General features: G+C 40.4%; 1 protein-coding gene across 4 annotated transcripts in view; it reads right to left on the bottom strand.

The window, feature by feature from the left end:
- Window positions 1-14,444, bottom strand: part of LOC124412876 (furin-like protease 1) — a 131,724-nt gene that overhangs the window by 15,068 nt on the left and 102,212 nt on the right. For all 4 annotated transcript variants that reach the window (XM_046893070.1, XM_046893069.1, XM_046893068.1 and 1 more), the window contains exons 5-10: window positions 14,221-14,393; window positions 11,251-11,668; window positions 11,043-11,160; window positions 8,708-8,789; window positions 8,392-8,602; window positions 1,388-1,639 (exon numbers count right to left, since the gene is read on the bottom strand). In XM_046893070.1, the coding sequence (XP_046749026.1) occupies window positions 1,388-1,639; window positions 8,392-8,602; window positions 8,708-8,789; window positions 11,043-11,160; window positions 11,251-11,668; window positions 14,221-14,393 (1,254 nt within the window). The remainder of the gene's footprint in view (window positions 1-1,387; window positions 1,640-8,391; window positions 8,603-8,707; window positions 8,790-11,042; window positions 11,161-11,250; window positions 11,669-14,220; window positions 14,394-14,444) is intronic.

Below are 14,444 nucleotides of genomic sequence, written 5' to 3'. Positions count from 1 at the left end.
TGAGAGAGAAAGAGAGGTGGCGAAAGAGAAAAAGGGATGAAAAGAAATGATAAAATTAAGGAGACCCTAATAGTTTTTCGATTTAAAAAAATATTAATTCATTTACTCTCCAATGAAGGAATGTTTCGATTCCTGATGCGGTTCAAACTATTCAACATTTGCTTTCAATTTTGACTTGTGAGCTTCTTTCAGTTGGTAAAATTGTTCGAAAAATCATTAATAAATGTTCTCACTGAGGTATACCCCAGTTTTTTTGGAAAATACCTTGTTACGCGCTGTACATGCAACCCTTAAATATTATATTCAGGGGATAACGTTGACTACGTTGATAAGGATCCAGCAGTGTATTCCCCGTCCGGGCAGCCGAATCGTAAACGCGATTTTTACCGACAGGTAAGTCGATGAATTACAGTATGTACAGGTTTCTTGTTTGTTAAAATTCATTTCTACTTTTCGATACTCGGCAGTGTTGAAAGCGAAGCGACGTAATTAGATAGGTACACCTTTTGGCAACATCCGATTTACTCTTTCAATTATAGTACTATAATGTGTTTATCATACGTATTTATGCTCGCAGTCAAATTTAATTCGTTCATTATATTTATAGGTATTTAATATAAGGATAAATTTTTTACATTAAATCACAATTTAATCGCGTATTCGCGATGAGCGCGTGCACAGACTTAAAGTGAAAAATTTTGAGTTTCCTTAACTTTTCTGATAACATTATATTCTTTACGCGTTTACCGTACTTTTATCGATTTTTTAGTTACGTTAAAGAGTTGCTACGGTCTGTCTGCAACTACAAAGTATCCAAAAATTCGATCCAACGTTACTAAAAGGAACAATTTTATGTGAACTTTCGCGATAAGCTTAGGGGAAAAACATATGCCGAAAAATTCGGATATAGGTCAGCATTTATTCATCCCATTAGTCAGAACGGTTCCGTTTAAACGATCGCGTATCACGTGTCCCGTTCCACGCACTTTAGGAACGTAAATGACAAAGGAGAGAAAAAAAAAAAAAAAAAAAAAAAATCGTTACACTCTGCGCCAAGTGATCGACACTCAGTCAATCGGCCCCAGGAATCAGAGGCCCAAACGTATCCTGTTCGACCTTTCGTACACATATAATTAAAAAAGAGAATCTCAACCCCCCCAATTGGTTTTTACCCCGGCGTCGTAGCGTCTCGTTAACGAGTATCATGAGCTAGCGGTGAATTCCAGGCTTCGTAACCGACGGGGACGAGGGTGAACATCGTTATGGTCGAGATTTCGGGGAGGCGACGAGGCGCGGATTTCGGATTCGGCCGTGACCGGGGTCCTGGTAGGCCTAGGTTCGCTCATTACAGACACAAGCAAAATTATAATCATGACACAAAACGCACCTAGGCACTGGTTCCCGGCGGTGGTTTTGCAGGCTCCGCTGGTCTGATCTTCGGTCGTCGTCTGCTCCACTTCCGTGTGCGAAGCCTGGTCCACCCGCTGACTTCCGCCCAAAGGATCCCCTTCGGTGTCGACGACGTTGCTCTGTATTTGGTCGACGTCAACGTTGCTCTTGGAGCCGCCGATTGCTAGCTCGTCTCCTTCGACGGATGTGTTCGTGCCGTAAAGTACCAACTTCCACTCGCCAAGCGTCGCTGCAAGAGGAACAATGCCTGTATTAGACGTCCGTTTAACCGGATATATGACGTCAACGTTTAGAACTATTTTTAAATTTCTCTGTATCAAGGGTATGAATTAATTAATCTAACGCGAGCATGTTTTACGCGTTTTTTCATTTTTTCAAGCAAAGTACTTTTTTCTATGGCGATCGGGTGAGTCTGCAAACGCGCATGCGCGGTGTGCAGAGAAGACTTGCGCGCATGCGCTGTCGCGAACAAATCTGACATTACGCGATACTAACCTCAATTTCGTGAAAAAACGCATAATATATACTCTTGTTATACATAAATAATCGTGCGCAACAAGGAGGCAACGATCTCTACGCCTCGCGTAATTGCAATATTCGTCTTCGACTCACCTACGACTCATATTGCAAACTTACGCTCGGCCCGAAAAGACCAAGTTTGTCTCCTTGTAACACGATATATTATTCTTGTGTGGTTTTTTTCGTTGACTTGAAAACCATTTCAAATTACAATACCTGCTGATGCTTTAGTCATTTTTGAGTGCTGATATTTACGCTTTTGAATCGCTTTATGAACTAGTGGAGCGATATAGATGTAAACATTATAACCTCTGATGAGGAAAATATCAGTTACTGCATAATTCTTTTTGCGTTCCAGCTAAGTATAAACGATTTTTTGTACTCTTGGTGAAGTTGGTATGTTTCTTATCCGAGACCGTCGCGTATATATTTATTTTTGAGGTTATGTTACCCACTCCGCTAGTTCATACTGCGTTTTAAAAAAGTAACCGCCAACACTTTAAAATCGCAAAAGGATAGGTAGATATTCTAATCTAAAATCGTTTTCACGATCGGCGAAAAAAGCAAGAAATTAATCAGTACACCTAATGAGCAAATTTTTTTACAATTGAGCAAAACATTTCTTCATGACGTTTCATAAGTCCTCCCAAACAGGTAGTAGATCGCAACAGGACGGTTCTATATTCTTTGAATTATATCCACGATTCAGATATGCAACCGATGTTGATAATGACGAGGAAATATTCATTACCGCGTAACGGATATATCACGTATGACGGAGAGATTCATCGACGCATGTGTAATATCCGTGAAATTAATATTCATGTGACCAACGTGTACAAGGATTTCCATTGATTAATACACACGCTGAAAATATTACAACAAAATAGTACTTTTTTCCTTCTCCTCAATTTATTATTTTTCTCATTCAAGCTCTTATGCATCAATGAACTCTTTGATATATCGTTAATGGTACTTTAAATTGCTTGAATTTTGTTCAACTATTTGTAGAGTTTTGTTACTATTACGAGATATGCCAAGTCCTGTTGCGTACCGTGTTACTGTTATAATTACTATACTACAGTTATCATGGCATATAAGAGATTGCTTATGGAAAAAAAATATGGTAGGTATATATAGGTAGCATTCATCTACAGTATTTTCTAGTATAAAATAAAAATGTCCCGTTATCGATCATTCCAATATTTCTTTACCTGAACGCAAGCCTGCGTGAGAATTGTTGGAATGCTCGATCGGTATAAAAAATCTGGCACAAAATAATACCGATTGTGATTGCGCTGCTTGGATACATGCTAAAACGCTCAAAATTAGAATAAAATTAAGTATCAGATATACAGAAAAAAAGAAAAAAAAAAAAGGAGAAGAGAATATAAACAAACGGGAGAAGTATAATAACTCAAACCTCGAATTACTCGGCTGTTATAACAAAGTGTTTACGTGATGTACGGTTTAAAATTAATTAAGCGCACGGTATTTCTTACATAAATGTAAACGTATGGGGTATAATATTATAAATTTGCTGTTTTTTCGACGTGTGGAGTGTTAAGAAAGGCGCGTTGGCGGCGCGTGGGGTGTCTGGAAAATTAATAAACCGTGGTTATACGTGTATATACGTCGTATATGGTTCTATAGAAATGGTGGAGAAAATTTTGTCCCAGTTTAAAAATACACGCTCACCGTCAGGGCTCTCGGCAGGACAAATTTCCAATATCCGGAATCACGATAAAGTAGGTATTTATTGAAGTCATCTACCAACGATTAAAAGATAACAAAAAAAAAAAAAAAAAATACCGTTACATTGATTTTGTAACGAGACGTGAAAATCTAGGTTACAACGGAATTACGTCAACCGCTGTTTAAACGAGATTGCGTCCGATTTCTTCGTTTATTTTACGACTCTTTTGATGAGATCATTGCGACGAGGGTAAATATACACAGGAAATTCTGTCTATACAGAATTTCGGAGATTCACGTCGAGCAAAAAGTGAGTGTTTAATTTGGCTTTGGGTAGCAAAAAAATCAGCGATTAAACTAAGTTACACATCTTAGTGAACCGATCGAGTTTAATTGGCTTGGATAAAATTTCATTCCATTAACAGTGTGTGATTGCGAAGGGGGATCAAGCAAATTGGTATTACAACGATACATAAATGTATAGGTGATTCACATAGTTGGAATAATAACATTGGCGTGGATTTAATAACGGCTAAGAAGCGGTATAGCGTGTAATAAATAATGTTACAGTTAGCGTAAATCGAGCGGGATTAGACACAAATACGTACACATAAACTCAAGGGTTACTAGGTGAGGGAGTAAAAAGAACAAAAAAAAAAAAAGTCAACGACAAACATTCACACAACTAAACATATCGAGAGAAACGAAATTGTGATTTCAAGCAGCAAATGGAAGACTGTCGAATTACGGTGCTTGGCGCCTCGCTACGGCGCTACAGTGCATTCCTACGAATTACTAAACGGTACATATAATATAGGAGAATCAAATGTCCCGTCACTCCTCCAATCGACCATTCCAAGCGATATTACGATAAACGAGAAACCGGAAGGCCAGTTGACCCGTGAAAAATGTGCGGTACGTTCACTTTACAGTTTCCATTATTGTTGTTTTTTGTAATTATTCTCGTCGAATTGACATGTTTCGAAGTAAATTTTAAACCTGCGTAAAATTTCGATAAACGGTAAGTTTGACAAATATATTCCGCACGATTTAAGACAGATTCGACAACATCTAGTTACAATTGGTACGAAGGATTTATCCACATTTCATCAAGCACTATAATTTGATGCGTAAAGTACCTTTCTGGTACGTATTAATATCTTTCTATAGTTGAGACTATGTTTTTGCAAAGCATTAGTACGAAAAAATATTGACTATTTATTCTTGTTGATCTATAAAATGAAAAATCGAACGATATTACTAGATAAAAATTATAACTATTGAATTTAAATTTCAGTAGAAATTGAAATAAATTTCCCAGTTATAAAATCCGTCACATTTCAAGGGGTCAACTCACGTGTACGATTACCCGTCAAACAGAAAGGCGGGGATCAATTCCACGTCCGCTTTGTTACAAAATACGGAAATGGCGATTGAACGAATATACAGGGAATTTGATGAGTGTTCTGGTACCCTTGTCCAGATGCAGGTTCCTCGAGTCGAACTGTTCGTCCTGGAGTAAGTCGAGTCCTTTGGCTCTGGGTGTGTGCTGACCAGCTCCTCTGGCCCCGGCGTAAACGGGGTAAAGAGGATAGAGCTGTTGTATCTTGGGGTACTGTTGAAATATCGCGGGGATTTTGTTTCCCGCGGTTTTAGCTAACGGCTCCATAAGAATAAGGCCCCGCTGCTGAGAGGCGACGGTTGACGGCGAGCCCGAGCTGCCCTTCTGTCGAACGGTTTGCGGCCTCGTCGTCGTCGTCGTTTTCGTCGTCGTTGTCGTCGTCGAGCTCGTTAGAGCCGCCGCTGGGTTCGTTGGGACCGGCGAGGTCCGGCCCCTCGGTCTTGGCGTGTAGAGCCGAGCTTCTCCGAGGCTTGGACCGCGCGCCGTGACTCCGCGAAGGGTCTGAATGGTGGGCCTCGGGGTCCCGCGGTTTGCGGATTTCCCGTTTTTGTGCTGGCCCCTGGACTTGTTCTTCCTCGTCGGCTGCTGCGGGACGTTTACTACGTAGGGTGGACTGACGTGCGACGATTTGTCTCCGGCCTTTTGCTTCCCCTTGAAGCTCGTCGGCGCCAGGACGTTCGGGTTCCTCGAGTATCCCGTCGTCCGAAGGCCGCCGTACGGCTTCCGGGGGATGTTGCCCGCCGTCGCGGGGTTGTAGAGAGCGTACTCCGTCCGGTCGGGGAGCGTCGACGTCCCGTAGAAGATCAGGGCCCACTCGTGGAGCGTCGCGCGACCTGCGGGTCGCCGTCAGCCGAAAGGCAACTTAGGAGGTTGGTCGGCCAAAAATCAATGCTTGTTGTTTATCTTATCACGAGACGGTCGTGCATTGAGTATGATTCGTCAAGTTACTACCTACGTCGGTAAGTCACGGTAAATGGAAAAATAGAAAATACCGGTATTATGAACTAAAGCTTGTTGGATTTTTACATAATGCTTCGCTTTAAATTGTTTTAATTCTTTGAAAGGAATATAATAAATTTATTCGATTTCACTTTACACAATGGCTCATTTTATTTGGAATACGATTTTATGTGAACTCATAGAGATTGTTTTTTATTTTTAAACTCACCATTCCATTCGGTATCGCGATTCGATTGGTGAATATCGCGATGCGAACGTATTAAAAAGAAAAAGTATTTTAGCGAATTTGGATGAAAAAGGAACCGTTGAAGAGTGAACGCGAACCAGTCTACTGTAATCCTAACAATTTTCGAACGATTTAAAATTCATCTTTGTTCGTTATATCAGAATAATCTAATTTTATACTTTTAAAGAGATCTTCGTAGCTTAGAAATATACCAAGTTGATAACAACTCAATGTTACGAACATCTCGTGACAGAATTAATTAACGGTATCGATTTTTGGCCAATCAATTTCCATCATTTTCATTTTTGGGTCTATTTTACGGGTGTAAATTGACGAGGAAATGTGAAACGAGAAACTCTTTGTATCTTTTATATTCAGAGATTACCTTATACCGGTTTGAGGTGTTAATTTACGTTTCCGTTTCCTAACAACAATGATAATTTAAACCCGGCACTGCCATGCGAAGCCACGCTTGCTAATGGATTCTTCGCCTTCTTTCATCCCATTCTCGTCTTTTCAGAGAGCTCAAAGGCGTCAGCGCGACTCACGCAGATCACATCTTGACTTTAGTTTGAAATTACCTTGTTATAAAAATACGAGTATTGAAGCTTGATCATTGATATGAATTTCGAACACGTGGAATAGAAAAGCATGGTGTTCTGCTGTATTCACTTCGTTTGTTATACGTATTGACTGTATACTATTAAAAAATACACGTCAAATGGAGTGGATGACACTGATTGTGGATCTAAAGTAGATCTAAATTATCGCATCTGAGACGTATAATCTTTCAAAAAATAACCACTACTAAAATGTTTCTTTCTCCCGGTATCTGAAAGGGAAACTGATGAATCTGTACCTTGAAATTCCATTATCTGTAAAATTACCCCCGACAGACTTCGGTTCAGTGGAAATTCCAGCGTTGATGAATTGAGCGGAAAAAAAACTGAAGCTATTTGTATTCTCTCGCATTTCAAACACGCAAGGATTACCCAACGCGAGGACATGCTTTTCTGGTGTGGGACTACGTTTTTTCGTAATTCCTTTACGGTACAAAAGAACAGAGTTTTCATTGTGACGTGAAGCTTCTGATTTTCCATTAGCCTATAATATCGATTCTCATGATTTCTGAGAATCTCATCCCATCACTTCCGAACAACAAAACTTGCGTTTAGCTTCGTATATGAACAGACGAAGTATTCGATTGAAGCGAAAAATTTTCAGATTCACAGACCCCAACAACCAGTGCCTCAAATCATTGTCAGTACATATATGTATTTCTGTTCGCCCAACTGTTAATTTAAGCTTTTACAGGCCAGGTCAGTAGACAATGCAAACAGTTATGTGAGACAGATTACACAAGCATTAATCTTGGAGAGAATATTTTTTTAGACGCATGCTCGGCTGTCGTATCAACGCACTTTCACGTTGGATACAGCAAACTTTTGGTTCTGATAATCCTGAATTGATACCTGACTACAATCAATAAGATTAAGCGTTGCCGGAAAAGTCATCTCGCACTTTAGATTTATACCCGCATAAATTGTCGGGCTATAATCGTGATAAGAAATCATCTGATCTGAAAAGTGATGTATAGTTTTTTTCAAAATTTTTCACACCTAAAATATTTGAAATACAGTTAGATTTCATCGCTAGTTGTTTGATAACCGGTAAGCGTGAGAAAAGCAAAAGTTTCTCTGAGTATTAAGCGGCTTGAGTTCCTCACAACTGGTGTGTAACATTACGATTACGAGGTATTAAGGAGTTTGTTAACTGCGACGAAAACAATGTGACTCGGACACAGTGTGAGAGCTTGAGAGATTCAACTATTTCATGTGTAAACATGGTAACTTCTGCAGCGCGTGACAAAACGCGTTTCGGTCACCAGACCGCGCGAATTATGGATCCGAGCGAGTCGAGATTTTCTGCGAATGAATGCTTCGACGATAAGCTTCTTAGCGAATGAAACGAGTTCAATTGCCACATTAACATCTGCAACGTCAATGCGTATAGTAACATAACAATTTTATGTAAAGGGATTATTACGCCGACGCGAATGGAGCGGAAATGCAATTTCATAACCGATCAATTTTATGCACAGTGTTCCGAAAGCACCGAGGATTTCACGCTCCTCGCTCGCATTTCGCCGAGGTTATTATCGACGAACGCGCTTACTCACCTAGGTAACGACCCTCGTTGTGGATCTCCAGCTTCCACGAGCCGTGAGGACGTTCTCCCCAGGTGTGGACGGACATGAAAGGCCACTGGTTGAAACCTGCCTTGGAAGCGTCGTGCAGCCTCTTCGCCAAGAGCGTGCTCTTGGTACCGGCCGGTGACGTGAGTTGAATCTGAAGATCGCCTCTTCTGCCAGCCGTGAGCGATACTTTAGCCTGTCGTAAGTCATTCGTAAGTCATGAAATTTTTTCATCGACAAAATATGTTTGTTGTTTTAGCGAAAATGTGAAGGGAGAAGAGGAAACCTGGAACAGGCTTACCTGAACATGCTCGAGGAAGTTAACGCCGCTGCATTCCTTGACGTGCAGCATCAGCGTGATTTGGCTCTTTGGTGGTATCGTTCTGTTAAAGACAAAAAAAAAAAAAAACAGTTTATGCTCTACATTTGGAAATATAAATTGCTGGTTTAGCATTATACAACGGCGATATTGCTTTCAAAAACCTCTACTCTTCCTCTTTGTAACCTGTTTTTCCTTTTCCTTTCTTCTTTCTCAAAGAACAGAAAGATATTCTTCATAGTCAAGGACTTTGCATCCCTTCAAGATTTTCGCGGCTGTCCTTAATTCTTTTCTTTTACCATTGATTTTTGAAGAATTTTTGTAGGTCAGCTTAAGACACATTTTTGATATGGAGCAAAATCGATCAAAACTTTAGGTAACTGTTTTTCTATGTATATCTATCAGAGTTTTTAAGGTGAAAATATCGGTGTTAACAACAATATCTGTCTACTTTTTTATGCCACTTAGGAAAGAAGGAGGAAAACCAACCAAATCATGGAAATAGCACAACGAGCGAAATAGGCTGAACAAAGCCTAATGCGAATTTACTTGTGCGAATTGCTCGGGTTGCGTGAGGCGAGACGTGTCTTTTGATGTTTGCAAAGTATATACAATCCGCGTGGGCTGTCTCCGCAAGTGTCTCGACAGTAAATACAGTTTCTTCGAAAGGTTGGAAAAAACTTGAGGACACTTTTTATATAAGACGCGACAAAGCCTGAAGGAGATAAGTAATATGAGTGGATGCTGAAGATTTGCGAGAAATAGTTATCTGTTTTGCACATATTCAGTAATCGCCGCAACAAAAAATATGTAAATCATTCCTTTTTCGAGAAGGAATACGTGGAATAATGAAAAATCTTCTCTGTATAATGTTAAAATTCATTTTTCGTGGAATACTTTACACTCGGATCGCGTGAAGATACGTTTAATCCTATATACATAACCAAAACCCAGAAAGTTCTTTCTCGTTTATTTATTGGGAGTGACTTGATGAGGTTGCAAAAGTTGTATCCCGCAGTATCGACACGATTTTATCCACGCTTCAGGGAAGATTCATTTTCGCGCTTCTCTATTCGGGGCAAAATAGCGGTGGAAAAAAGAAAAAGAATCCGATCCTGAGATTAAACAATGACAAATTGCTTATCGGATTGATATTGATTGATTGATATCAAGCTCGAAGAATGAAGTAGAAATAAATAAAGCATCGTCCCAGTTTCCACCAGGATTACCCGAGGACCGCGATCTTTTTACATCGATCACCTTGCAAGTGATTGGATTCGTTATTATAATATTGTGCATAAAATAATTTGGAAAAATAAAAATTCTCAAATATTTCGTTTATATAACTCCAAGGAATCGCGACACTAGATTTTAATCATACAACGACGCCTAGCCAGATCTCTTCCAAGATGTTATAATGGGACGAAAGAAATTTTCCATCCTTCATAAATCTATGTAGACATACGGTAAGAAAAACGACGAACGTTCGATTTTCCTTCGGCGCCGCTGTCGATTATTGGTTGGATGGTTCTAAGTAGCTGATATATGAGTGGCGCTCGTCATTCATCGGGTTGTCTGATCGAAGAATAGACCAGGAATATGTCATGTTCGCATATTATGATATTGAAGGATGCTATTCTTTTCAAATCACGTGTCGATCTCGGGATTCTCAACCGAACACTAAGTGAGGCCAATTTTATTACACCCCAACCGGTTGCTCAACATCATTTCATAGATTAATCGAACAGGAATAGAATTCCATCGACCAGGGTATTAAAATTTTCTTATTATTTTTCAATCATTTTTGCACAATTTCTAGGATCCATATTAAATTTTTACATAGTTGCGAGCAGAATGCCAGTTCGAACAAAGTCACAAAAACATAGTTTACATAAAAAAAAAAAAAAAAACTTTCCATAATAATTAAGCCATTGTGTAATTAATTTTTTGTTTTTCGTTTCTTCAAATCATTAGTCAATAATTATAAGTTCCGGGAGTCATCGGTCAAGTGGAACTTAAAATATCAATACAAAACCAAGCACAATATATCACCCGCGCAAATATCAATAAACAATTATGGTTTAAAAGGAAGAAGTTATATAAACAATGCGTAAAACCATACTTTGTGTACGTCCGATCATTTACTTGTAATTGATATAAAACTAAAGCGTCATTTTCAACATCTTTGACGTTTTAACGTTCCTAACTGGATTCAACTTCTCAAGAATTTTCTCCAGTCGATATCTCACAAGTCGTCAACGTCCAGTTCAGTCCAATTTCCTCTTTGTTAAATGAGTATGTATAACCAAGTACTCACCGGCCAGTATTTGGCGCAGGAACTTCGCACTTATGTTGCTCAGGCACGGTTCTCCACCTTCTCGCGAGCTTGACCATCGCCCCGGCATCCATGAGCCCATAGCCAAAACTGTGACTGACTGTAACAACAACGGCAACGGATCGACGTTAGAATATATAAAGCTTCCCGATTTATCCCGAGTATCTGTAAAAATCGAATTTTGGCTTACCGTTCCTTCCGACGCCATTAGTGACCCAGTCAGGCGCCTTAAGGTTCGCCGGTTTCGCCGTCCTGACGACGATATGCTGCATGTCTCTCCAGGTCAGTCGTATGTTCGCCTCTAAGGCCAAGGCGCAAATGCCGGCGGCCAGGGGGGCGGATGCCGAGGTCCCGGTGTGGCTGCCAGTGCAGTGATGATGAATGTCGGTCGTGACTACCTGCTTCTCCCCGTTTGATCCCGAGCTGTAAGTCGTCGCCAGAGTCGAGGAGCAGGCCTCGCTGTACCAAGGAACTAATCCGTTCTCCGTTGCACTGCTGATCGACAATGTCCATATGCTGTTCGTGTAGCCGTCGCAGTTACAGTTGTCGTGATCACGGCCTCCGTTCCCCGAAGCCCAGACGAATATCGAGCCTCTACCCTCGCGGCCCTGAAATCAGCATGATTTCCTCAACCATGATGCACCGGAAAATTGCTGGTTTTCGCATCGCTTTTCGCTCCGGTTTGTTCGTGATTCAGAGGGATGAAACCGAACGATATCCTACAGACGGATCGTGTGGCACGCGTCGGTTCAAATGGACCGCTATGCACATCCCTTGGCGTCAACTCAAGTTTCACACGCCGTTTTCTTTTTCTTTTACTTTTATTTGTTTGCTTCATGTCTCGGGTTACGCAGTCTGCTCAAAAGGAACATTTGGCACCGACCAAAGCGTCGGGATTTTTCTTTACGGCGTGATACGAACGGACCTTGGAGACCTTTCCTCGCTTCGCGTTTCCATGTTTTATTTGGTATTATTTACGGTACTACGGTATACTGTCAAAAGATCAGTGTTTGATCGGTCCCTGGCTATGCAATTGAGAGAATGCCGATGTACTACAAATACGTCAAAGTGGGTATTAAACTTCACCAGGCAACGTTCCAAGTGACGCCATTGAGATTTAGACTATTGGGTGAATAATGATTGTCCGTATTTCAAACAGACATCCATTTGGTATATTTGTTTGTTAATTCTATACAGTAATTCAGTTATAATATTTCTTGTTGGAACAATTTAAAAACTTTGCCATTGTAATATGCGGAATAACGTTGCCGATGGGAATCAACATTTGCAGTCGGACAATAATCGATTTGTACCTATGATTCAATTGGCTGCAGAGTATGTCTCTTGAGAGTCTGAACTGTGATTCCTATTAATCTATTGTCCTAGATTACTAGGCAAATCCCATCTACAACGGCTGAATAAAGAAATATTGCAAAAATGTTAGTGATTATCGCTACGTACGACCGAACGACGCTGGCTAACGCAAAAACGTTTTTCTTTCTTTTTATATTTTTTGTGGAATACTTGAGGGAGAATTCTTGCAAGTATGTAAGGATCTTTTTCGAGGATACCAACGCACAGCGACGAGCCCAAGGATTCGGTGGATCTTACCACAGCCTATTTGGAATTCTGGAATCACAAAACGCGAGCCTCGAACGTGCTGCACATATTTAAGCGAATTTCTCGCTCCCCCTGGTGTAATCTTTTCGTCCTCTTTGAAACGGCCCGTAAATTGGTCGGCAGTACGTCAAGTTGGCGCACATATCTCGAATGGGTGAATTCTTTGGACAGCGGATGATATTCTCACCGCGCCACTATGAACCGGATCTGAAATGCCATTGTCCCAGGCTCATTGTTGCCGGTCATATATCAACCGGCTGTGATTCTGATTAATAGTTTGGAAGAGGACAGTATATTTTTCGCCATTTCTTTACATCCCGATCGAATACCAGAATTTTTCTTTTCGTTTTTCTATCTATCACTGCTTCCGCGATACGACTCGCGAACGTTCTATCACTGAGGGTTAGCCAAATCGACATAATACATGATTGGGATTCAAGGTGTTTAATAAAAGTCCGATATTTTATTGTATTCAAATCGATGTTAAGATCGAAGAAGCTTCGCTTATAGGTGCAAATCGGTGGATTGATTAAAGTTGCGACTAACTTTCGAATTTGATAACTTTGTACGAATGTTCGGAGAGCACAGAGGCGAAGAGAAACAAATTTTGAACGGGCATGGAAATCTACGCAACAATTGAACGCTGAATGGCTCGTTTGGCCAATGCCAGAAGTACCCAATTGCAAATACTAATTCCACCATCCAATCACGAAGACTATCTATTTCAACTTTTTCACTTAAATGCCGGTGCTGAAAGTAATTAGCCTCCTTTCAAATGCGAATTAAACGTTATATGATGAAGCTTATTCCATTCTCACACATAGGTACTCTTAACTGCTGGAAAAAGATTTTAACTTTGTCTTCTTATTCTGCTTAATTTTTTTCTGTAAATTATGGTCTCTGGCTACCTCGATTCAATATTTGTATAATAAATTTTCAAAAAAATTAAATACGCGTTGCTAGGGACGTGAGAATAAATAAAACTACATCTGTAATAGGTTCTTTTAGAATCTCCGGCATTTCGCTTGATAGATAGATTCACATAATGCACTCCAAGGTAGGTATCAGCCTGCAACTATGGAGCTATTGAAAACGGCGTATGGGTATATATGTGGAATATAACTGATAGGAAATTAAGAAACTTGGAAATGTCCTTTGTGGTATATAAACCGACGCCGCGGAGAGCCAGAATCTGATAATGGCTTACAATAATTGGCTTTAGAATCTGAGAAAAGTTATATTAAAGTCGGAGAAAACTCTGTGGTATTGACTAGTCGTAGATATGAGAATATACTGCAAAGGTGGTTGAATCACGGAATACTATTTTTCCTCACACACGTATTGAAAAGCCGAAAAGAATAATGGGAATTGAATTGCTGAATAGAATTATTCTCGACTATCAGAACTCGATGGAAGCCCGTTAAGAATTGATTTTCTCGAAACGACCCGTTGAACAGTCGAGAGAAAAAACCTTCCTCAAATGAAAAAGTCCCGCGACCGCATCGAGAAGTAAAATAAAACACTGGGTTGCAGAAAATACCTTGGTGATACCCTCGATGAATGCTCTTGTAGCGAGTTCACCGGGACCGTCAACGGTTTTCCCATCGTCGTCCGGACCCCAAGAGGCGCTGTAAATGTGGATGTGTTGAGAATTGAAGGCCAGCGATCTGGCCTCAACGGCGTCCGTAACGTCCCCATCGAGCATTCGAACTCCTGGGGAAAATCGAAAAGAAGAATTCCTTTATATTTTTCCACCCTTACGGC

The sequence above is a fragment of the Diprion similis genome, chromosome 12, assembly GCF_021155765.1.
Source record: "Diprion similis isolate iyDipSimi1 chromosome 12, iyDipSimi1.1, whole genome shotgun sequence".
NCBI classification, from domain to species: domain Eukaryota; kingdom Metazoa; phylum Arthropoda; class Insecta; order Hymenoptera; family Diprionidae; genus Diprion; species Diprion similis.
This window is presented reverse-complemented; position numbering and strand designations above follow the sequence as displayed.